Source organism: Helianthus annuus, chromosome 14, assembly GCF_002127325.2.
Source record: "Helianthus annuus cultivar XRQ/B chromosome 14, HanXRQr2.0-SUNRISE, whole genome shotgun sequence".
Lineage (NCBI taxonomy): Eukaryota > Viridiplantae > Streptophyta > Magnoliopsida > Asterales > Asteraceae > Helianthus > Helianthus annuus.
This window is the reverse complement of record NC_035446.2, coordinates 13,264,240-13,287,560: the sequence shown is the minus strand read 5'-3', so window position 1 is coordinate 13,287,560 and position 23,321 is coordinate 13,264,240. Positions and strand designations below refer to the sequence as shown.

Here is a 23,321-nt window from a genome sequence, read left to right as displayed (position 1 = left end):
ACCCCTATTACGCGGGCCGCGAGAAACCCGGAAAACAGCCCTATAAATAGAACGCATCGGGGAGGGTATTACTAATTTTAAAATGGGTTATTATACTAACACACGTGCATTTGTGTAATTTATAAATTATTCCCAGGAAATCATTACTAAAAACCCTAAGACAGCAATGTGAGTTGATCCACTTTTTGTAAATCTTTTTGTTAACTGTTTTTAAAAAATCCTAATTAGCTTTCCATGCGAACAACAGTTATTGAGTATTTGTAAGAATACAATTATAGTCCGTAAATTTGGGGTTTTGTATACAAAATTTGTTACCACCTGGTAAAGGAGTAACATGACCATAAGTCGGAACGACATTACCGTGTGGTGGTAATTGATATAACTTGGAAACAAATGTAATGTTATAAAATGTGGTGGTTTACTCTGATTAAATATTTCCTAACTACGGTCCTAATGAAAATTTCCGCTGCCAAATTGGACAATAACGTGATACCACCAAAACTGGCTCACGGCCGCCCGTTCCCGGGAATTTGGGATCGGGGGTTGTGACAACTAGCAAACAGTAAAAGTCTTGAAGCCACACACATAGTTAAGGGCTGTAACCTCGTCCTAGCCGGTCAGACCTTCTCTATCGATCTTATTCCTATCGTTCTGGGTAGTTTCGATGTTGTTATTGGGATGGATTGGTTATCTCATCAGCAAGCGGAAATTCTTTGCAACGAGAAGATGGTCCGCATCCCTCGTTCTGGTAAAGAACCCCTCGTAATTTGTGGCGACAAGAGTGGTTCTGTTGTGGGCATCATCTCTTTCCTTAAGGCCCAGAAGTGTTTGAGTAAGGGCCACACTGCTATTCTAGCCCTCGTTTCTGATAGATCCTCGGAAGATAGAAGACATTCCTATTGTGCGCGACTTTCCTGAGGTATTTCCTGAGGAATTACCTGGTCTTCCGCCTCATCGACAAGTCGAGTTTCAAATCGAGCTAGCTCCCGGAGCAGCGCCCATAGCTCGAGCACCTTATCGTCTAGCTCCATCAGAACTTGAAGAACTGTCCACACAACTGCAAGAACTCTTGGAAAAGGGTTTCATACGTCCTAGCTCTTCGCCTTGGGGAGCTCCAGTGTTATTCGTGAAGAAAAAAAGACGGTACCTTCAGAATGTGTATTGACTACCGCGAACTCAACAAGGTGACCGTGAAGAATCGTTATCCTCTCCCACGCATTGATAACTTATTCGACCAGTTTCAAGTGTCGAGTTTCTATTCCAAGATTGACCTAAGGTCAGGCTACCATCAACTGAGAGTCCGAGACGAGGATGTCCCTAAAACAGCATTCAGGGCTCATTATGGGCATTACGAGTTTCTGGTTATGCCTTTCGGATTGACGAATTCACCTGCGGTCTTCATGGATCTCATGAACCGAGTGTGCAAACCTTACCTGGATAAGTTTGTCATAGTTTTCATCGATGACATCCTGATCTATTCTAAGAGTCAGGAGGAACACGAACGACACCTGAGACTTGTTTGGAACTCCTTCGAACAGAGCAGTTGTATACCAAGTTTTCGAAATGCGACTTCTGGCTTCGCGAAGTCCACTTTCTAGGCCATGTGGTAAACAAGGATGGGATTCATGTTGATCCATCCAAGGTTGACTCGATCAAGAACTGGCCTGCACCCTGTACACCAACAGAAATCCGCCAATTCTTGGGATTGGCAGGATATTACAGAAGGTTTATCAAGGATTTCTCAAGGATTGCGCAACCTCTCACTTCACTGACTCAGAAGGGTGTCACCTATCGTTGGGGTGATGCACAGGAGTCCGCATTTCAGCACTTAAACGACAGACTTTGTAGCGCGCCTATCCTCTCATTGCCTGAAGGCATCGATGATTTTGTGGTTTATTGCGATGCTTCCACCCAAGGACTTGGTTGCGTGTTGATGCAACGTGACAAGGTCATTGCCTACACATCGCGCCAACTTAAAGTTCACGAAAGTAACTACACTACGCACGACTTGGAATTGGGAGCAGTTGTTTTCGCACTTAAGATATGGAGACATTACCTGTACGGTACCAAGTGCACCATCTACACCGATCACAGGAGTCTCGAGCATATCTTCAAGCAAAAGGAGTTAAACATGCGACAACGTCGATGGGTCAAACTCTTGAATGATTACGAATGTGCGATCAAGTATCATCTGGGCAAAGCCAATGTTGTGGCCGACGCCCTCAGTCAAAAGGATGCTATACCTAAGCTTGTACGTGCGTTACAGCTTACCATTCACTCTAGCCTTCCCGCTCAAATACGAGATGCTCAGGTTGAAGCGTTGAAAGCAGAGAACATCAGGGCTGAGTCCTTACGAGGATCGAGGCAGCAGCTAGAACAAAAGGAAGACGACGCCTACTATGTAACAGGGTGCATCTGGGTTCCACTCTATGGAAACTTACGCGAACTTGTGATGGATGAAGCGCACAAGTCTCGTTACTCAGTACATCCTGGTTCGGATAAGATGTACCACGACCTAAAGACTACATACTGGTGGCCGGTATGAAAGCCAACATAGCAACCTACGTCAGTAAATGCTTGACATGTGTTGGGGTCAAGGTCAAATACCAGAAACCATCAGGCTCACTTCAACAACCAGAGATACCTAAATGGAAATGGGAGCAAATTTCCATGGATTTCGTTACTGGTCTGCCTAGATCTCAACGCGGAAATGATACCATTTGGGTGATCGTGGATCGACTGACCAAGTCTGCACATTTTCTGGCTATCAAGGAAACGGATAAGTTTTCTACTCTAGCAGACGTATACCTAAAGGAAGTAGTATCAAGGCACGGAGTGCCAACCTCCATATTTCTGATCGTGACTCACGTTTTACATCTGAGTTGTGGCGAGCTATGCACAAGTCCTTTGGTTCTCGATTAGACATGAGCACGGCATATCATCCACAGACGGATGGGCAATCTGAACGCACCATCCAAACCCTTGAAGACATGCTTAGGGCATGTGTAATCGACTTTGGCAATGGCTGGGAAAAACACCTCCCGTTAGTGGAGTTTTCATATAACAACAGTTACCACACCATTATCCAGGCCGCACCGTTCGAGGCGTTGTACGGACGGAAGTGCCGGTCACCTCTTTGTTGGGCAGAAGTTGGCGACAGTTAAATCACTGGCCCAGAACTTGTAGTGGATACAACCGAAAGGATTGCTCATATACGACAACGAATGGCGGCAGCTCGTGACGGTCAGAAAAGCTATGCTGATAAGTGAAGGAAACCACTCGAGTTCCAAGTTGGGGATCGAGTGCTACTCAAAGTCTGGCCTTGGAAAGGTGTAGTTCGTTTTGGCAAACGAGGCAAACTCAACCCGCGATATGTTGGACCCTTCGAAATCATTGAGAAAATTGGCATAGTGGCCTACAAGCTGAATCTACCGGCGGAACTTAGCGGAGTTCACAATGTTTTCCATGTGTCGAACCTGAATAAGTGTCTATCATATGAGACCCTCATAGTTCCTCTCAAGGAGCTCACAATTGACGACCAGTTGCGATTCGTCGAGGAACCAGTTGAATACCTAGGAACGAGAAGACCAAATGAAACTCAAGTATCCCCTATTGTTTAAGAAAAGTACAACCACTACTGAGGCTGAAGCTAGTGCAGAATTTTAGGACGAAATTCCAAACCAACGGGGGGATGATGTGACACCCCAGGAAAACCAGGAAACCACGCAACTTAACTAGCTTCCTCAGTAATCACGTACTAAATTTCGGGACGAAATTCTCTTAACAGGGGGAGAATGTGACAACCCTCAAAATTTCATGTATCCGTACGATTTAATTATGTTAATTAAACTGTTTGATGACTGTGCTGAATTACTTAACTGCTTTCTGATTACTGTGTCATACTTACATGTGCTTGTTAACATACTAGTCTTGTGCAGAAAAGTTGCTAAATAGTCCTGTATGCTTCCCTGAGTGTTGGGAATTAAAAATGTTACAAAAAAAATATATATAGGACACTATATGGAATAACTTAGCACTGTAACGGAACGGTATCTAACCGAACACACGGACATTACCTGGAACACTAAAATATTACCAGGGGCATTGTTTTTATTTTTCTGAACTAGTTATGGTTCCCGAACATCATAACACACCATATTATGACATAACAACTAGTAACTAAATACCTAACTAGAATACTTGAATTTTAACCTTAATCTAACTAACTAGTTATAACCTAAACCTATAACCCCCCCCCCCCCACCTAGTAATCGGCCCAACATGTGGCCCCACATGTGATTTTATCTTAATATAAAAATAGATCATGTTCCCTAGTAATGAGCATATTATACAAGAGTTAAAATGGTAATATGGGTTATAAGTAAACTTGAAGGATCTTGATTTCATTTCTCACACACTCAAAACACACACAAGTTCTCCCCTTCCCCCTTGGAGCTCTCGGCCGAGAATCAACACCCACACATCCACCTTACTTGATCAAGCTTCATCCATTTCAAGCATATACCAAGGTGTTAGAGGTCACATAAAGGAGCTAGGAGCTTACGGAAGTTCAAGAACCTCTCTTATTTGCTTTTATCCACTTGTTTTCTTCACTTGATCATCCCTAGCCTTGTGCTAGCGGTAAGAACCTTGATCTTGCTATATTACTTCCATTTTAAGTGGTTAAAAGAAGAATCATAACCATAATCTTGAAGAACACTAAGAATCACAAGAAGTAAACTTGAACATAAGCTTGAAATATGAAGAAACCTTGATGAATATGAGTTGTTATGCTTGATGATTGTTGATTGTTTGTGAAGATGATGTTGATCATCATATGATCTTGCTAGATCATGAATAAAAACATAATCTAGCAAGATGAGAGGATGAACATGTTAAAGGTTATGGATTATCCTCACTAAACTCATGAACTTGAATGAATATAATGCTTCTTGTAAAATGATGAACAAAGTAAGTTTAAAGTCTTGTAAATCTAAATGTTTCAAGTATAATCTACCAAGAAACCAAGTTAAAATACAAGTTTTACTAAATCTTGGTTCTTACATAAATATACATCATTTTTGGTGGTTAACAAAGTGAAGAAACACATGTGTAACAAGAAAAATACATGAAGAAGCATTTTTAGAAAATATGACCATAAGTTGTAAAGATCCATATTCTTTAAAAATGGAGTTTTTAAAGAAGCAATCACACTTTAAAGGGGGTACAGGACATACTAAATACACTAGTAGGTTACTACACATTTTTATAAACTTTCAAGTTCATGATGTAGAAATTAATGCTTGTTTTTAACAAGATGGTTAAGTAAAGATTGTATATTGTTGGTTGATGATTGTTGAATGAAATTTTGAAAAGAAAATGATATGCTTATAAGCATGGACACCTCCATTTACAAAGGAAACTCTGGCAAAATTTTCTAAAAATTCCAACACTTCGAAATTATTTTTCTAACAAGTGTTCGCAAATAAGTTTTAACTTTGTTTTTCAAAATAAACTTCGCCATGAGTTTTGTTACAAAAATACAAAGTATCGGAGGTTGATTTTTACAAGTAAAATGGATAAATATATGTTTAGAATGTATATTTTATACTAGAACACTTGTGTGGATACTTGATTATTTTGTGAGATAGTTATATATTATTTGAGGGTAAAATAATATAACTAAACATTAGAATTGTGTGGTACGTGATAGAAGTAATGAGTAGATAAACCGTACGTAGGATACGTGTTATGCATGCACGAGAAACTGATTGTTATCTGTACCTTATTAGGACGTGCTTGATTTCTGATTATTAGAGTAACTAATCTAACCGAGCAAACCAAGGTGAGTTCACACACTTTCTAAGGCATGGGATTCCCGGTGGTTGGGAATGGGTTAAAGAATTAAAACGGAACCTACATATCCTCCTCGGGTAGGATATGTACCGCCATCCTCCATGGGTAGGATGCCAATATTAATCCTGCGTATTCTGCTTGGGTAGAATATGTACGTTCGTCCTCCTTGGGTAGGACAACAACCTTAAAACTTACTAGACAAAACTCTACCATTAAGTCCCTCATTTTATATCGACTTAATCGCCGAGGCCAATGGCGAGCGGGTCATTAGTTAATAGCGCTATTAGGTTTAACAAACCTCACACCGTGCCAGTCGGACGGGCGTGTACTAATGGACTATGGCAAACTGTCAATGATGATAGACATTGACGTAGGGCACAACTTACTTTCGTTAGTAGTCGATATGGTAACGGTCTAGTGGTTCACATGGGGAAGCCCCCACTGATTATGGTTATGGTTTGGGTAATAAAGAAGGAACTGGTTAATCTTATTTTCAACTATGCGGTAACCCCCACGACAAGTAAGCCAGCAAAAGACAAACCATGTTTTCGGAAACAACTTAAAACTAAACAACCAACTGTGAATTCACTCAACTTTGTTGTTGACTCGTTGTTACATGCCTTACAGGTCGTTAGATGCTTATGGAGCTTGCACGAGGAGGAGGTCGTTGTGGGATATGGACTGTTATGTCCCGTGCTTAATAATTAAACTTTATGAACTTATGGAACTTATGTTTTGGTCTTTAAACTTATGAACTATGAACTTATGTTTTGGTTTTACGTATTATGCTTCCGCTGTTAACTTAAAGTTGGTTACTTTCTTTTGGTCACCAATTGTATTATGGTTGGTTTTATTTACTTAATTACGTTGTTCAATATGATTGGTGGCTCGATCCTGGTCATGTCACGTCTCCAAGCGGTGATACTCCGCATGGTGGATTTTGGGGGTGTGACATACCCCCCCCCCCAAGACAAAGCTAGGACATGTCCATACCCTCCCTACAAGTCTTTAACCTCAATCACATGTCTCCACGAACTCCTATCCTAAACCATGTCCTCGGAGAAGTGCAACTCTACCAAATTTTGCCTACGTCGTTCATCCCAAGACAACTTGGTCCTCCCTCTACTCCTCCTTCCTTCCACTTTCATGGTTTCCATTGCTTTAACTGGTTCTGTCGACTGCCTCCTCTTCACATGCCCAAACCATCTCAATCTCCTCTCTTTTAATTTGTCCGATATATTTGCTACTCCTAACCATTCCCTAAAAACATCACTTCTTATTTGGTCTAACCTCGTGTGCCCACACATCCACCTCAACATCCTCATCTCCGCTACCTCTATCTTGCGCGCTTGTGTTTTCTTGACGGCCCAACAATCTGTCACGTATAACATTGCCGGTCTAACTGCTACCCTATGAAATTTCCCCTTTAATTTTGTTGGGAACCTCCTATCACACAAAATCCCAATGGCTGCTCCCCACCTACACCAACCAACTTGGATGCGGTGGGATACATCACTGTCTATCTCCCCGTCCCTTTGCACAAACGATCCTAAGTACTTGAACTTAGTCGTTTGTGGGACCACTTGACCCTCAGTGGTAACCTGAGAGTCCTCGTTATCACCTGCACCGTTGAAATTACAATAAAGGTATTCAGTCTTAGAGCGACTAATCCTTAAAACATTGTCCTTCAAGGCTGCTCTTCATTCCTCTAGCCTCGCATTTAGGGGTTGTCTAGTTTCACTAGTTAAAGATATATTTAACAATAAAGACATATATAAACAAATGCATACAAACTCTTAAAACTTGTTTTATTAAAAAATAACTTGAAAAAGTATATCGTACAATTGGCCTTAACGTACATGATGGCAAAATTGCATGTTATTTTATAAAAAAATGGAAATTGCATGTGTGTATATGTATGAAGTCGCATGATATATATTAAAGTGAATGTAAATTTAAATGAAATCGCATGTTCCTATTTTAGAGAATCACATGCTATATTTTTTTTACAATCGCATGTTGAATATATTCTAATATATATTCGCATGTTTTATTTATTTTATACAAATTGCATGTTGAAGAATTAAATCGCACATTAAAATACAATCGTGTACGCAATGTACGTTAAGCCATTTTGTACGTTAACTGGCCTAACTTTATGTCAGTGTAAGTTTCAAACGAATATATTTGTGTTTGTATATCGTATTAATGTTTTCTTTTTCTTTTTTCTTTCATAAAACTAGAATATAAAAAGGTTTGCATAGATCAACCATCACAACCCGACTCATTACGTCCAGCATTAAAAAAATTATGAACTTGTTGAAAGTACATAGTTTCAATATATCACAAAAATGTTACAAATGTCATTAAACAAGTTGTTTGATTTATATGATGTATTTGGATGATAAATTGAGAGGAAGTATTGAAATATATAGATCAATTTACAGAAAACTACAAAAAAAAAAAAAAAAAAAAAAAACTATACCCAGCAGCAGGCAACAGCAATGATCACTAAAGCCATCAAATGGCCAATACGTCAATCATTTGAGAATAAACCAAGATTTGAAGAAGTAACGTTCCTACACGTGTAGCATACCATACGAAGATGCTGTTCCTAAAGAAGCATGTAGACCTTTACATCGTTTTCCTGACAATAAGATGTAAAAGTTTGCCGAAAATGTTAAAGACTTTCAGCAAAGAAAGAAATAATTAGTCCATCTCCAAATGCATATAACTAGAGGTGACAAAATAAACAAGTAGGTAACGGGTCAAAACAGGTTCTAGTTAAACAGGGGCCAAAATGGCTAAGGTCATAACGGTATCCGGTTAAATACACTTTGGGTGACTTTCAACGCATTCGACAATTGATCCATTATAGACTGATGATGCAAATCTACCCAACCGTTAGTAAAATGTGTCAAAATGATTCAAATTCCATTTGACCGTCTATTATTTGTGAATAAAACATGCCAAAAATGGTACAGAAACTGAGAACACTCAATGTTTATTATAGCTATAGGTGGCTAAGAGGTACTTATACCTGGTACAGAATAAACGGGTCGAATTCATCCAAAATGTATTTTTAATGTATATAACCTCTTTAACAGTTTTTGTCATCATATTTAACAGAATAACTTTTTATGATCATCCACACTGCCCGTTACCCAACCACCCATTTTGCCACTTTTATACAAAACTAGTATAACTAGAATTACGACCCGCCGCAATGCGGCGGGGATTCTTTAGTAATAACTAAGTCGATTTAGGACGTGCACGTTATGTTGAACCTGTCAAACGGGAAAAAATAGACGATGTAAAAACGTTCACCCACACACGCACATTGCGTCGTGTTAACTCGCAAAATGTAGAACGAAACGTAAAAACGCTAAACAAAAGACGCACGTTGCGATGTGTTAAGTCACAAAATTTAGAACGAGGCATAAAGCGAAAAATTTGAGGAAAATGAAAACTATAAAGGACCAAAGTTGAAAGTAAAAAAAGTTATGAGGATAGATTGCAAAAGATAAAAAGTTTTGTGTTAAAAGTAAAAAAACAAATAGTTTTGAGTGAAAAGTAAAAATATCAATTTTTTTTGTAAAACCCCCAAAGCCAAGGTTACAACAACCATATGCATAACCATTTTTTCTTCGGAAAACCCCTAAAGCTAAGATTACAGCACATAAGTAAAAAAAAACCAAAGTGGTTGGATCGCAAAAGATGGAAACTTTTGAATTAGAAGTAAAAAAATCAAATTAATCAAAGGGGTTAAATTACCAAAGATTAAAACTTTAAACTTAAATTGTCAAAGATTAAAACTTTAAGGTTAAAAAGGAAACAAAGATTAAAAATTTTAAACTTAAATTGTTAAAGAATAAAACTTTAGGGTAAATTGTTAAAGATTAAAACTTTAGGGTTAAAAGGAAACAAAGATTAGAAGTTTAAACTTAAATTGTCAAACATTAAAACTTTAGGGTTGAAAAAGAAAATTTCCATTTTTTTTGAAAGACTCCCAAAGCTTACATTACAACACATATATGCATAGTTAGGTTGCTTCTTTATAGTGTTTAATAATTTGGTGCAAGTCGATTCGAGCCAGTTGACTGCCCATTTTTTTGTCTATTTTATTTGAATTTTGTAGCATTAAATATTAAAAAAATCATAATAGTAACGATAACTTTTATTATAAAAAATAGGACGCTGTAAACAAACGAGTACACTTCGAAAAACTTTAGAATTGTTTTCACCTTATGCTAGGGGTGACAATACCTGGTATGCCACAAACACAACACGAAAAACTAAACATGTTTTGGGTTGTCATATCTATAACCCGTTTAATAAGCATGTGCTCAGATTGACATGGTTAGCCCGTTTAACTAAACAGCAACCCGTTTACAACCCATTTATTACAACACACGGACCCGTCTTAACACGTTTAAAACACATTTACAATGTGTCAACCCATTTGACTCGTTTAGCTAAATGGGTTAAACGAGTCATGTTCGGGTTACACAAACTCACAAAGTTAAGTGTGCCCGGGTTAAGTTCAATGTCTCACAATATGGGTCATGGTTGCAAACGATGATTCAACGCACCAACCCGTCAAACCGACTTGATTGGCAACCCTACTTTTAGTTCTAGCTAAGATTTCAAATTTGACATATTAACTAACGCCACGCAACCTAAATTGACCAATATTCACAAAATATAGAGCCAGAAACTTTCATCTTTATCCATAATCATCCAGAAATCAAACACCCTGCAACGCTGGGCTTCTACCACTAATACCAAATACACAATCTTACAAGAACTCATATCGTTACCTGTATCATCGACGATCACGGTCTGCTTGCTCCTTAGCAATCTGCTGCTTCTGCTTTTCAACTAATTTATCAAGAGCAGCTTGAACAGCATCATGTCCACCAATAAGCAACCGCGTAATAACTTCTGGATCTTTCTCAAACCGGGCCTCTTCAAACTCCTTTCGGGCATTTGCTCTGAGAACATCCCGCCACAAAACACCATGTGAATCAGGCCACATGAAATAACGGGTCGCACGAATTATGTCTCGATAGAGGCCCATTACTTCACGACGGGTGCTTGTAAGCTTTTGCCTAGTCAATATCTCATCTTCAGTGTCATCAAAACTTTTCTTTTTCTTGACTACATGTCGATCCAGAAGCTCTTCCACCGTGTCCGGCCCGTTATTCAAGAAATTCCGACAATGCAGGCAGTTAAAGTATTGTTTGGGCTGAAGAGAAATTGCAAGGGCCTGGTGTTTCGCCATAGCAGCTGCCATTGTTCTGTGCAATGAGGTATTAATGTAAGAAACCAAAAGTTATTATTCAGCACTTAGTAGGACAATCAAATGGCCCAAAAATCATAACCAAATTAAGCGATTAGCAATTTATCATTAAAAGAGAGAAAATACTAGGGTTGACCCGATTAAACCGAATAACAGTATAACCAAGCATTGCTGAGCAGTTAAGCCATTCTCTAAAAACCATACTTTATGGTTCGGATTCAGTTATCGTTCGTGCCATAAACCAAATAACCAAATTAGCCGAAGTGTTGAAACAAAACCAACGGTTCAGTCAAGACACTTTCTAAGAACCGATTATTATGGTCCGTGTCATAACCAAATAACTGAACCATTACTGATTGCTCGGTTAACACACTTTCTAAGATCCAAATTTTATGGTTCGGTTTCGGTTATGGTTTTATACAAACGTTTAATTTTAATATTATTGTTAATGTTAGAAAATCTCTAGCTAAAGACAAAAAACCCATGCCAAAATACGTATTAATTTGTGAGAAATCAGAGCCCAAAAACGAAGGCCTGTGTAATCGGTTAATCGAATCATAAACCCTAAACAAACTTAACTTATGACCAAAATCGAAATTAACCGAACCTAAACTTTTGACAGTGGACACCCTTAAGTCAAGACACACATTTCGTTGTTTCAACATCCCTATGAATCATCTTGATGCAATCTTTCACAGAAGATGAACAAAGTTTGAAACAATTAACAGGCAAATTGACGATGCAATAAAACGATCAAAGATATATCAATCAATTAAGGTACGACATAATAACATATGGATCGATGAAACCGATATTCGAATTACCTACTCAAATGAAGGTTGAATTTGGTTACGATGTCAACTGCTTGTTGATAGCAATGGGAGAGAGGATGAGATGAAGAATTGCTATAAACGTCTTCGTTGTTGTTGTTAATTTAGGAATTAGGGTTTCACAACATTTGATCAATGATTCTGATGGTCTGATGTAAGTCATGTAACAATTTTCTTTTTTTTTTGTTGTGAATGGCCACTTTTTTTGTGCTAGGGCACCGCAATCTATAATTTGGAGAGTTCTGTTGCCTCAGTCTGATCATACTATATTGCCTTAATCAGATCTACGTTGTCTTCAGAGTTTGTCTTGGACGTTTCTTGAAAAACCATACCATCGACTGACAGACTATGTTGTCTTAACCGGGTCCACACTGGCTTCAAAGTTTGGCTTGGGCGCTCCCCGGAAAACCACACCACCGACTAACCAGACTATGTTGTCTTGGGTTCAGAGTTCGGCGTGGGCGTTCCTCGGAAAACTATACCACCGACTGACAGACTGTGTTGTCTTAACCGGGTCCACGCTTGCTTCAAAATTTAGCTGTAAACATGCCACGTGGATTCCATTTAAGGATAAAATAATCTTTTTACTTTTTATGGACCACTTGTGTAAACATGCCACCACCAATAATATATAGGAATAATGAATTTTAATAATCTCAACTATTAGTCGTTGACCGAAAACAATCCTAACTTTAAAAATAACCATTAGTGGTCCCACATTTTCACATATTGTAAACTAATGGACCTTTACTATCAGAAAAGGAAAGTGACAAAAAGAAATTAAGGTTCTATTAGTAAAGGTCCATTGGTTTACAATATGTAAAAATGTGGGACCACCAATGGTTATTTTTAAAGCTGGGATCGTTGTTCAGTAAATTCTTACCGATAAATCATCGTCAGAAATCCTTTTTAGATTATCATCAACCGACCCAAGGCAACATGTGCATCGAAAGTTTCATTGTCCACTTCAATTGACTTCGCATGAGGTGTGCCATTGATGAAGAAGAACAACAAACAATTGCTCGGGTTTTAGGGGCCATAATCCTAAGATCGCTGGTGTTGTCCACCTTCAGCAATGTTTAACATATAATGATGTTTGTAGGTTGGACCTAAAGGTGGAGAAGCAACACAAAAACCGGAATCGTCTATCGGGATCCCGGGTCGTGGTAGCTCTAAAATTGACCCCAACTTTAACGGGAAAATCGGGGTCAACACTTGGTCCAGTTCTTGGTCAGCAAGGTACTTCGGGTACCTAGGGAACTAAGATTACTCGGTGTTTTCGTTGTCAAGGAGTGGGGCACATGTTCCGTGAGTGCCCCAACAAGCACATGGTGACATTGGTTGATGATTCTGCGCCTCAGTTTGATGAGTCCACCGAAGTGGAGGATTAAGACGTGGGCGAACAAGACCTGGTGTATGCAGACCAGGGGGAAGCCTTAGTGGTCCAATGAGTGCTAAACGCTCTACCAATCCAAGATGTAGATGAAGATTCCTGGAGGCGTAACAATATTTTCCGAACGAAATGCACGTCTCATAACAAGGTATGTAACATTATTACTAATGGCGGTAGTTGTGAAAATGTTGTGGCCACCTCTATGGTTGAAAAATTGGGCCTCAAACAAGTGGAACACCCCAAACCGTATCAGTTAGCGTGGTTGAAGAAGGGTAGCTCAGTGAAAGTGGATAAAAAATGCCCTGTACAGTTTTCTATCGGGACACGGTACCGGGTTGAGGTGTGGTGCGAGGTGGTGCCCATGTGTGTGTCACCTTTAATTGGGTCGCCCCTGGCAGTTTGATCAAAGAACCGTGCACGATGGTTTTAAAAATACTTATTGTTTTAAAAAGGACGGAATTAACATCACATTGGCCCCTCTTGATGTCACACCCCCAAAATCCCACCTGCGGAGTACTACCGCTTGGAGGCGTGACTGACCAGGATCCAGCCACCAATCATACTGAACAAGCATATAAGTAGTTATAAAAGTTTAACCATCACGATTGGTGTTTCAAAACAAACAAGTTAAGTTGCAAGCGGAAGCATAAGTTTAAAGTTATAACATAAGTCCAAAAGTTTTCAAGTTTAACATAGCACGCATCAATCCGTGTCCCACAACGATTCCTCCTCCATGCAAGCTCCCACTGAGTACCTATGGTCCTGCAAAGCATGTAGTAACGAGTCAACAACTAGTTGAGTGAGTTCACGGGTGGGCGTTCGTTTTAGTTGTTTCGAAAACAGTTTACTTTAACTGGCATCCTGCCGTGGGGGTTACCCCATAGTTTTAAAAAACGTGACATGTTCGTTCCCAGTTACTCCGGCACTCCGGCCGTGGGGGCTACCCCATGTAGTTATCAGGCATTTCGGCCGTGGGGGCTACCCCATGTACATCATCTGGCTCTCCAGCCGTGGGGGCTACCCCATGTGTATACTAGACTCGTTACCGTATCGATTGCTGACTGTAGTCATGTTTATGTGCCCTGAAAACATCAATGTCTATCATCATTGACGTGCCCCAGATCCATTAGTTCACGCCCGTCCTCTGCGGCACGGTGTGAGGCTTGTCAGACCTAAATAGCGCTATCTAACTAATGACCCGCTCGCCATTGGCCCGGCGATTAGTCGATACAAAAAGGAGGGACTTCGTGATAGAGTTTTAGTCTAGTACGTTTATCCGTCCATCCGGACGAGGAATCACATTCCTGAACCACTGACGTCCTACCCAAGGTAGACGAGGAATCCACGTTCCTTAACCCCGTTCCCAACCCAGGGAATCCCATGTTTTGTAAAGGGTGTGAACTCACCTTGGTTTGCTCGGCAGTCAAACACAGAAAGTCAATCAAGTCGCAAGTAGTCAATAACGTCCTAACACGGATATCACGTATAATCAGATTCGAACCAAGTAGTGCACAAATGTTCAACACGTTTGGCAAGCACGTTTAGCAGTAACAGTTAACAGTCAACAGTAGCACATACGGTTCACAAGTTCAGCCCAACTACTTAGGCCCAAACACGTAAAAGCAGTTAACACAGAAGCCCATCAGTCTGGCCCATTAACTAAGGCCCAAAAGTGTGGTCTCGAGTCGCAACCGGACTCGCAAGCATGGTCTCGAGTCATGCTGTGTGTGTTGATCTCAGGTGGTTGCGAGTCGCAACCGGTGTCGCAACCGTGGTCTCGGTTCATCATGCTGAGGTCTCGAGTCGCAACGGGACTCGTAACCTGTGGTCTCGGCTTGTCCTGTTATGGTTGCGAGTCGCAACCGCGTGGTCTCGAGTCATCACGCTGTGGTTGCGAGTCGCAACCGGGTGATTGCGAGTCGGTAGCAGTCGTTTTCAAGTTCACGTGTTGATGCAGATGTAGTCAGATTAGTGGTACAATATAATCAGGCCCAAATCCGGAAACAACCAATAGAATCCCACTAACATATTTCCTAATCAGGCTATTAGTCAAAGATGGATCAAAATCACAAGGGTTTTCAATCTTCAACTATCATTCAAAGTGTTCTTCAAATATTCAAACCCATATTCATCAAGTATTCAACCTTTATTCAAACAAAACTATGAACAACCATCAAGATACAATTTACTAGCATGCATTCTAACATGACAAACATACTCCTTAGCCGATTTCATGACATATGTAAACCGATTTCATGAATCATCAAATCTAATAGTTTAAACTCTCTTTAACACATGAACACATTCCAACACTAAACTTTTTAACACTCATAAAACATCATCTCATTCATGCATCTATTTAAGTACAATCATAACATGAACATACTATCACTAAGCATTTAACAATAATCATCAAGAACACTAACAATAAACATCATCTCATGCATTTTATCATTTAACATGACTAACATAAATCCATAAACATTAAAAGCACTAACCGGTTAATGAAGTGTGTGTGTGTGCCGATCCGAAGTTCCAAATCCGAGAGTTTCTTGTGTCAACCGAGTGGATCCGAGAGTCTTGGAAATGTGTTTGTGTGCTAGAGTTCTAGTGGGAGAGAAGTAGGAGAGTGTGTGTGTTGTATTGTTCAACAAATGGCAAAACTAACTAAGGTATGGTATATATATATAGTCAAGTTCCAAGTGTGCACCCTTAGTGGGTTTCGAGTGGGGGTTCACGGCCCAAAGGCCCAACCGGCCAAAGGTTCTCGGCCCAAGTCCACTCGAGACCTCATGGTCTCGAGTCGGGTTCTTTGTTGTTTCGTGTCGGGTTCTCGGTTCACATATAACACGTACACAAATATATACAAATGCACACATAACAAAGCACTTATCACATAAAAAGGTTCACGTTATCATTAAGTTTAACCGGACAGCTAGTCACATAAGGTACAAGCAAGTTACAACGAAAGGTTCTAAATTTCGAGTTGTCACATCATCCCCAAGTTGAAAGAAATTTCGTCCCGAAATTTGATGGCACTCACTGAGGAAGCTAGTCAAGTTGCATGGTTTTCCCGGTTTTCCTGGGGTGTCACATCCACCCCCCGTTGATCTGGAATTTCGTCCCGAAATTCCGTAGCTTCAGCCTCAGTAGCGTTTGTACTGTTCTCAAACAGTTGGGGATACTTTTGTTTCATCCGATCTTCGCGCTCCCAGGTAAACTCTGGGCCGCGACGTGAGTTCCAACGAACTCGAACAAGAGGTATTCTAGCGCTCTTGAGGACCTTAACATCCCGGTCCGTGATCTCGACAGGTTCTTCGACGAATTTCAACTGTTCGTCGATCGTAAGTTCCTTCAGAGGAACTACGTGCGTCTCATCTGACAGACACTTCTTCAGATTCGACACATGGAAAACATTGTGAACTGCACCGAGTTCTGCTGGTAATTTCAGTCTGTAGGCCACTTTGCCTATTTTCTCAAGAATCTCAAAAGGTCCAACGTACCGTGGGTTGAGTTTGCCGCGTTTACCAAAACGAACCACACCCTTCCAGGGTGAAACTTTGAGTAATACCCGCTCCCCAACCTGGAGCTCAAGTGGTTTCCTGCCCTTATCGGCGTATGCCTTCTGACGGTCACGAGCGGCCGCCATGCGTTGTCGTATTTGAGCAATCCGCTCAGTAGTTTCTACCACATGTTCTGGACCAGTGATTTGACTTTCCCCCACCTCTGCCCAACAGAGGGGTGACCGGCATTTACGTCCGTACAATGCCTCAAACGGAGCAGCTTTAATGCTGGTGTGGTAGCTGTTATTGTATGAAAATTCCACAAGTGGCAGATGCTTTTCCCAGCTGTTGCCAAAATCGATTACACATGCACGAAGCATGTCTTCTAAGGTTTGAATAGTGCGCTCGGACTGCCCGTCCGTCTGTGGGTGATACGCTGTGCTCATATCTAAACGTGAGCCAAAAGACTTGTGCATTGCCTGCCACAGTTCCGAAGTAAAACGTGCATCTCGATCAGAGATGATAGAAGTGGGCACCCCGTGCCTCGAAACAACTTCCTTGAGGTATATTTCCGCCAGAGTGGAGAACTTATCCGTTTCCTTGATTGCCAAAAAGTGTGCGGATTTCGTGAGTCGATCCACGATCACCCATATAGTATCGTTTCCGCGCTGTGATCTAGGTAAGCCAGTAACGAAATCCATGGAAATTTGCTCCCATTTCCATTGTGGTATCTCTGGTTGCTGAAGTAGGCCTGAAGGTTTCTGATATTCTGTCTTGACTCGCGCACAAGTCAAACACTTGCTGACGTAAGTTGCTATGTGGGCCTTCATGCTAGGCCACCAATACGTGGTTTTAATATCGTGGTACATCTTGTCCGAACCAGGGTGTACCGAGTAGCGGGATTTGTGTGCTTCATCCATCACAAGTTCTCGTAAGTCGCCATAGTGCGGGACCCAAATGCGTCCTGTTACATAATAAGCACCATCTTCCTTCTGTTCTAAGCGTTGCCTTGACCCGCGTAGAGCTTCAGCTCTAATGTTCTCTGGTTTCAGTGCTTCTATCTGAGCAGCTCGTATTTGCGAAGGTAGACTAGAATGGATCGTGAGTTGTAAAGCTCTTACACGCTTAGGCGTAGTGTCCTTTCGACTCAGGGCGTCCGCCACTACATTGGCCTTGCCCGGGTGATACCTGATAGAGCACTCGTAATCATTCAGCAGCTCGACCCATCGTCGCTGCCGCATATTCAGTTCCTTCTGCTTGAATATGTGTTCTAAACTTCTGTGGTCGGTGTAGATGGCGCACTTGGTTCCGTACAGGTAATGCCGCCATAGCTTAAGTGCGAAAACAACAGCTCCCAGCTCTAAATCATGTGTCGTGTAGTTCTTCTCGTGAACTTTAAGTTGTCGTGAGGCGTAGGCTATGACTTTATCTCGTTGCATCAATACACAACCAAGACCTTGAATTGATGCATCACAGTAAACCACAAAATCTTCTGTGCCCTCTGGCAGTGAAAGGATAGGTGCACTGCAAAGTCTATCCTTTAGATGCTGAAAAGCTAACTCTTGTGCATTTCCCCAATGATAAACAACGCCTTTCTGTGTTAGTAGGGTGAGAGGCTGCGCGATCTTAGAAAAATCCTTAATGAATCTCCTGTAGTAACCTGCCAATCCCAAAAATTGGCGAATTTCCTTTGGTGTGCGAGGCGCAGGCCAGTTCTTAATAGATTCCACTTTGGATGGATCAACGTGAATCCCATCCTTGTTCACCACATGCCCTAGGAAATGGACTTCACGAAGCCAGAAGTCGCACTTCGAGAACTTTGCGTAAAGCTGTTCCTTCCGAAGGAGTTCCAAAATAAGTCGTAGATGCTGTTCATGCTCTTCTTTGCTCTTAGAATAGATCAGGATGTCGTCGATAAAGACTATGACAAACTTGTCCAGATACGGTTTGCACACTCGATTCATCAAATCCATAAAAACTGCCGGTGCGTTCGTCAGCCCAAACGGCATGACCAAAAACTCATAGTGCCCATATCGAGTCCTAAAGGCCGTCTTAGAGACATCCTCTTCCCGAACTCTCAGCTGGTGATATCCCGATCTCAAATCGATCTTCGAATAGTAGCTCGACCCCTGCAACTGGTCGAACAAGTCGTCAATACGCGGTAGAGGATAACGATTCTTCACAGTCACCTTGTTGAGTTCGCGATAGTCGATACACATTCTGAAGGTACCATCCTTCTTTTTCACAAAAAGTACTGGAGCTCCCCAAGGCGATGAGCTAGGACGAATAAAACCCTTATCCAAGAGTTCTTGTAGTTGCGTGGAGAGTTCTTCCAACTCTGATGGCGCTAAACGGTAAGGTGCACGAGCTACAGGCGTGGCTCCAGGAGCTAGATCAATCTGAAACTCGACTTGGCGATGGGGCGGAAGACCAGGTAATTCCTCAGGGAATACCTCAGGATAGTCGCGTACAACGGGAAAATCTTCTAGCTTCTTCTCTTTCTCTGTGGTGTCAGTAACTAGAGCCAAAATCGCAGTGTGGCCCTTTCGTAAGCATTTCTGGGCTTTAAGAAGAGAGATGATGTTCTCAACAGCACTTCTCTTGTCGCCACGAATCATGAGAGGTTCACCACCTAAACCAGGAATGCGAACGATCTTCTCGTTGCAAAGAATCTCTGCTCGGTGTTGGGATAACCAATCCATCCCAATGACAACGTCGAAACTACCCAAGACAATAGGAATAAGACCGATAGAGAAGGTCTGGTTAGCGAGAATAAGCTGACAACCCTTGACTACGTGTGAGGCTTCCAAGCTCTTACCATTAGCTAGCTCTACAGTGTGCTTGTCGCTCAGGGGTGTAGGAATACGCTTAAGCATCTTACTAACTTCTAGTGACACATAGCTAGTATCGGCACCCGAATCAAATAAGACTGTAACATAAAAGTCGTCGAGAAGGAACTTACCCGTCACCACGTTGGGATCATTCCTTGCTTCACCTTGACCAATCACGAACACTCGTCCCCTAGCACCATTGTTGTTGTTCCCATTGTTACCATTCCCCTGATTGTTGTTGTTGTTCTGGTTCAGTTGGGGACAATCCTTCTTGAAGTGGCCTTCAGCTCCACACTGAAAGCACCCTTTGTTGTTACCCTGCTGCTGTCGCTGGTTCTGCTGAGGTTGCTGACGATTTTGGTTGACGGGGTATGCGCTTCTGCAATCCTTTGCAACATGACCAGGCTTGTTGCATCGATGACAGTTGCCCCTGGTGCATGGCCCACTGTGGTGTAGGCTGCAACGATTGCACTTGGGGTGATTCCCCTTGTATCCACCATGACTTTGACCACCAGACGACTGCTGACTGGGGCTCTTGTGATCATCTGTCTTTCTCTGTTGAGACTGAGTTTGCACTGAAGTTGAACCCCTGCTTGAAGTTCCATCCCATTTCCGTTTATCCCCACTAGAAGCACCAGAAGTAGTGGCAGCACCTATACGCTTCGGTAACTTGTTCTGCTCCACCGCTTGGTCAGTGAGACGGTGAGCCAACTGTACAACCTGCTGGATAGTAGTCAACCTCGCTGAAGTCACATGACTTTGGATCTCTGGCACCAAGCCCTTGAGATAGAGTTCAATTCGCTTGTAGGGAGGATCCACCATAGTAGGACACAACAAGGCAAGCTCATGCGATCTCTTAGTGTATGCCTCAATTTCTGATCCCGACATCTTAAGATTGTAGAACTCATCTTCCAGTTTGTGAATGTCGTCACGACTGCAGTATTCCTCCCTGATCATTTCCTTGAAGTTTTCCCATGGGGTGGCGTTGGCAGCAACCAACCCTAACATCTGCACTTGAGCATTCCACCACGTGAGAGCCAAACCCTCGAGAGTACCAGTAGCATACTTCACCCTGCGCGCTTCAGGGCATTCGCACATTTCGAACACAGACTCCAGTTTCTCAAACTAGTGTAGGAGACCTACTGCTCCTTCAGTTCCGCTAAAAGTTGTGGGTCGACAGTCCATAAAGGTCTTAAAAGTGCACACCGGTGCCTGAGCATACTGACCTAAGGTAGGTGAAAGAAAAGACAGAGTTTAACACAAAGGTTGGTTCACGAGAGTAGGATCCAAATTATCCTAGAACAATTTCGGACTGCAGGATATACCTCCTGCGTGTGCAGCTGCGAGTGCTGCGGCAACTCGTTCGTTGATCAAAGCCGTCAACTGGGCTTGTGTCATGTTAACGCGTCCAGACATGGTTCTTCATAACAAGAGTAATACGTGTAAGAGAGGTTCGCGAAAGTACGATAGTAGGACAGAGTAAGCACGCACGTGTTCAAACAACAGTAGCTATACTAATCAAGCATACCATGAGCAATGTACTACGCAACTAACAAGTAGGCAATATACATACATCATATTACCTAGAACGTCGAGCCTTGCATGAGGAGCGAAGTGTCGTTGTGGACCGTTGAGCACTAAACCGGTTATAGTCTGGTTTTAACAAAAACGTTTCTCCTTTATTAAAACCAAGTTCACTATAACCAATGGCTCTGATACCAATCTGTCACACCCCCAAAATCCCACCTGCGGAGTACTACCGCTTGGAGGCGTGACTGACCAGGATCCAGCCACCAATCATACTGAACAAGCATATAAGTAGTTATAAAAGTTTAACCATCACGATTGGTGTTTCAAAACAAACAAGTTAAGTTGCAAGCGGAAGCATAAGTTTAAAGTTATAACATAAGTCCAAAAGTTTTCAAGTTTAACATAGCACGCAGCAATCCGTGTCCCACAACGATTCCTCCTCCATGCAAGCTCCCACTGAGTACCTATGGTCCTGCAAAGCATGTAGTAACGAGTCAACAACTAGTTGAGTGAGTTCACGGGTGGGCGTTCGTTTTAGTTGTTTCGAAAACAGTTTACTTTAACTGGCATCCTGCCGTGGGGGTTACCCCATAGTTTTAAAAAACGTGACATGTTCGTTCCCAGTTACTCCGGCACTCCGGCCGTGGGGGCTACCCCATGTAGTTATCAGGCATTTCGGCCGTGGGGGCTACCCCATGTACATCATCTGGCTCTCCAGCCGTGGGGGCTACCCCATGTGTATACTAGACTCATTACCGTATCGATTGCTGACTGTAGTCATGTTTATGTGCCCTGAAAACATCAATGTCTATCATCATTGACGTGCCCCAGATCCATTAGTTCACGCCCGTCCTCTGCGGCACGGTGTGAGGCTTGTCAGACCTAAATAGCGCTATCTAACTAATGACCCGCTCGCCATTGGCCCGGCGATTAGTCGATACAAAAAGGAGGGACTTCGTGATAGAGTTTTAGTCTAGTACGTTTATCCGTCCATCCGGACGAGGAATCACATTCCTGAACCACTGACGTCCTACCCAAGGTAGACGAGGAATCCACGTTCCTTAACCCCGTTCCCAACCCAGGGAATCCCATGTTTTGTAAAGGGTGTGAACTCACCTTGGTTTGCTCGGCAGTCAAACACAGAAAGTCAATCAAGTCGCAAGTAGTCAATAACGTCCTAACACGGATATCACGTATAATCAGATTCGAACCAAGTAGTGCACAAATGTTCAACACGTTTGGCAAGCACGTTTAGCAGTAACAGTTAACAGTCAACAGTAGCACATACGGTTCACAAGTTCAGCCCAACTACTTAGGCCCAAACACGTAAAAGCAGTTAACACAGAAGCCCATCAGTCTGGCCCATTAACTAAGGCCCAAAAGTGTGGTCTCGAGTCGCAACCGGACTCGCAAGCATGGTCTCGAGTCATGCTGTGTGTGTTGATCTCAGGTGGTTGCGAGTCGCAACCGGTGTCGCAACCGTGGTCTCGGTTCATCATGCTGAGGTCTCGAGTCGCAACGGGACTCGTAACCTGTGGTCTCGGCTTGTCCTGTTATGGTTGCGAGTCGCAACCGCGTGGTCTCGAGTCATCACGCTGTGGTTGCGAGTCGCAACCGGGTGATTGCGAGTCGGTAGCAGTCGTTTTCAAGTTCACGTGTTGATGCAGATGTAGTCAGATTAGTGGTACAATATAATCAGGCCCAAATCCGGAAACAACCAATAGAATCCCACTAACATATTTCCTAATCAGGCTATTAGTCAAAGATGGATCAAAATCACAAGGGTTTTCAATCTTCAACTATCATTCAAAGTGTTCTTCAAATATTCAAACCCATATTCATCAAGTATTCAACCTTTATTCAAACAAAACTATGAACAACCATCAAGATACAATTTACTAGCATGCATTCTAACATGACAAACATACTCCTTAGCCGATTTCATGACATATGTAAACCGATTTCATGAATCATCAAATCTAATAGTTTAAACTCTCTTTAACACATGAACACATTCCAACACTAAACTTTTTAACACTCATAAAACATCATCTCATTCATGCATCTATTTAAGTA

General features: G+C 41.9%; 1 protein-coding gene across 3 annotated transcripts; it reads right to left on the bottom strand.

The window, feature by feature from the left end:
* Nucleotides 1–8,172: 8,172 nt before the first annotated feature.
* Nucleotides 8,173–12,224, bottom strand: LOC110908116. 3 transcript variants are annotated; one of them, XM_022153024.2, is made up of 3 exons: nt 11,987–12,224; nt 10,677–11,156; nt 8,173–8,503 (listed from the first exon to the last, which is right to left on the bottom strand). In XM_022153024.2, the coding sequence occupies exon 2, from the start codon at nt 11,150–11,152 to the stop codon at nt 10,682–10,684; it is 471 nt and encodes a 156-aa protein (XP_022008716.1). In that variant the 5' UTR covers nt 11,153–11,156; nt 11,987–12,224; the 3' UTR covers nt 8,173–8,503; nt 10,677–10,681. The 3 variants fall into 3 exon arrangements, with proteins under 3 accessions (XP_022008716.1, XP_022008714.1, XP_022008715.1); XM_022153022.2 differs by having other exon boundaries at nt 11,983–12,222; XM_022153023.2 differs by having other exon boundaries at nt 8,198–8,543; nt 11,983–12,223.
* Nucleotides 12,225–23,321: the final 11,097 nt, after the last annotated feature.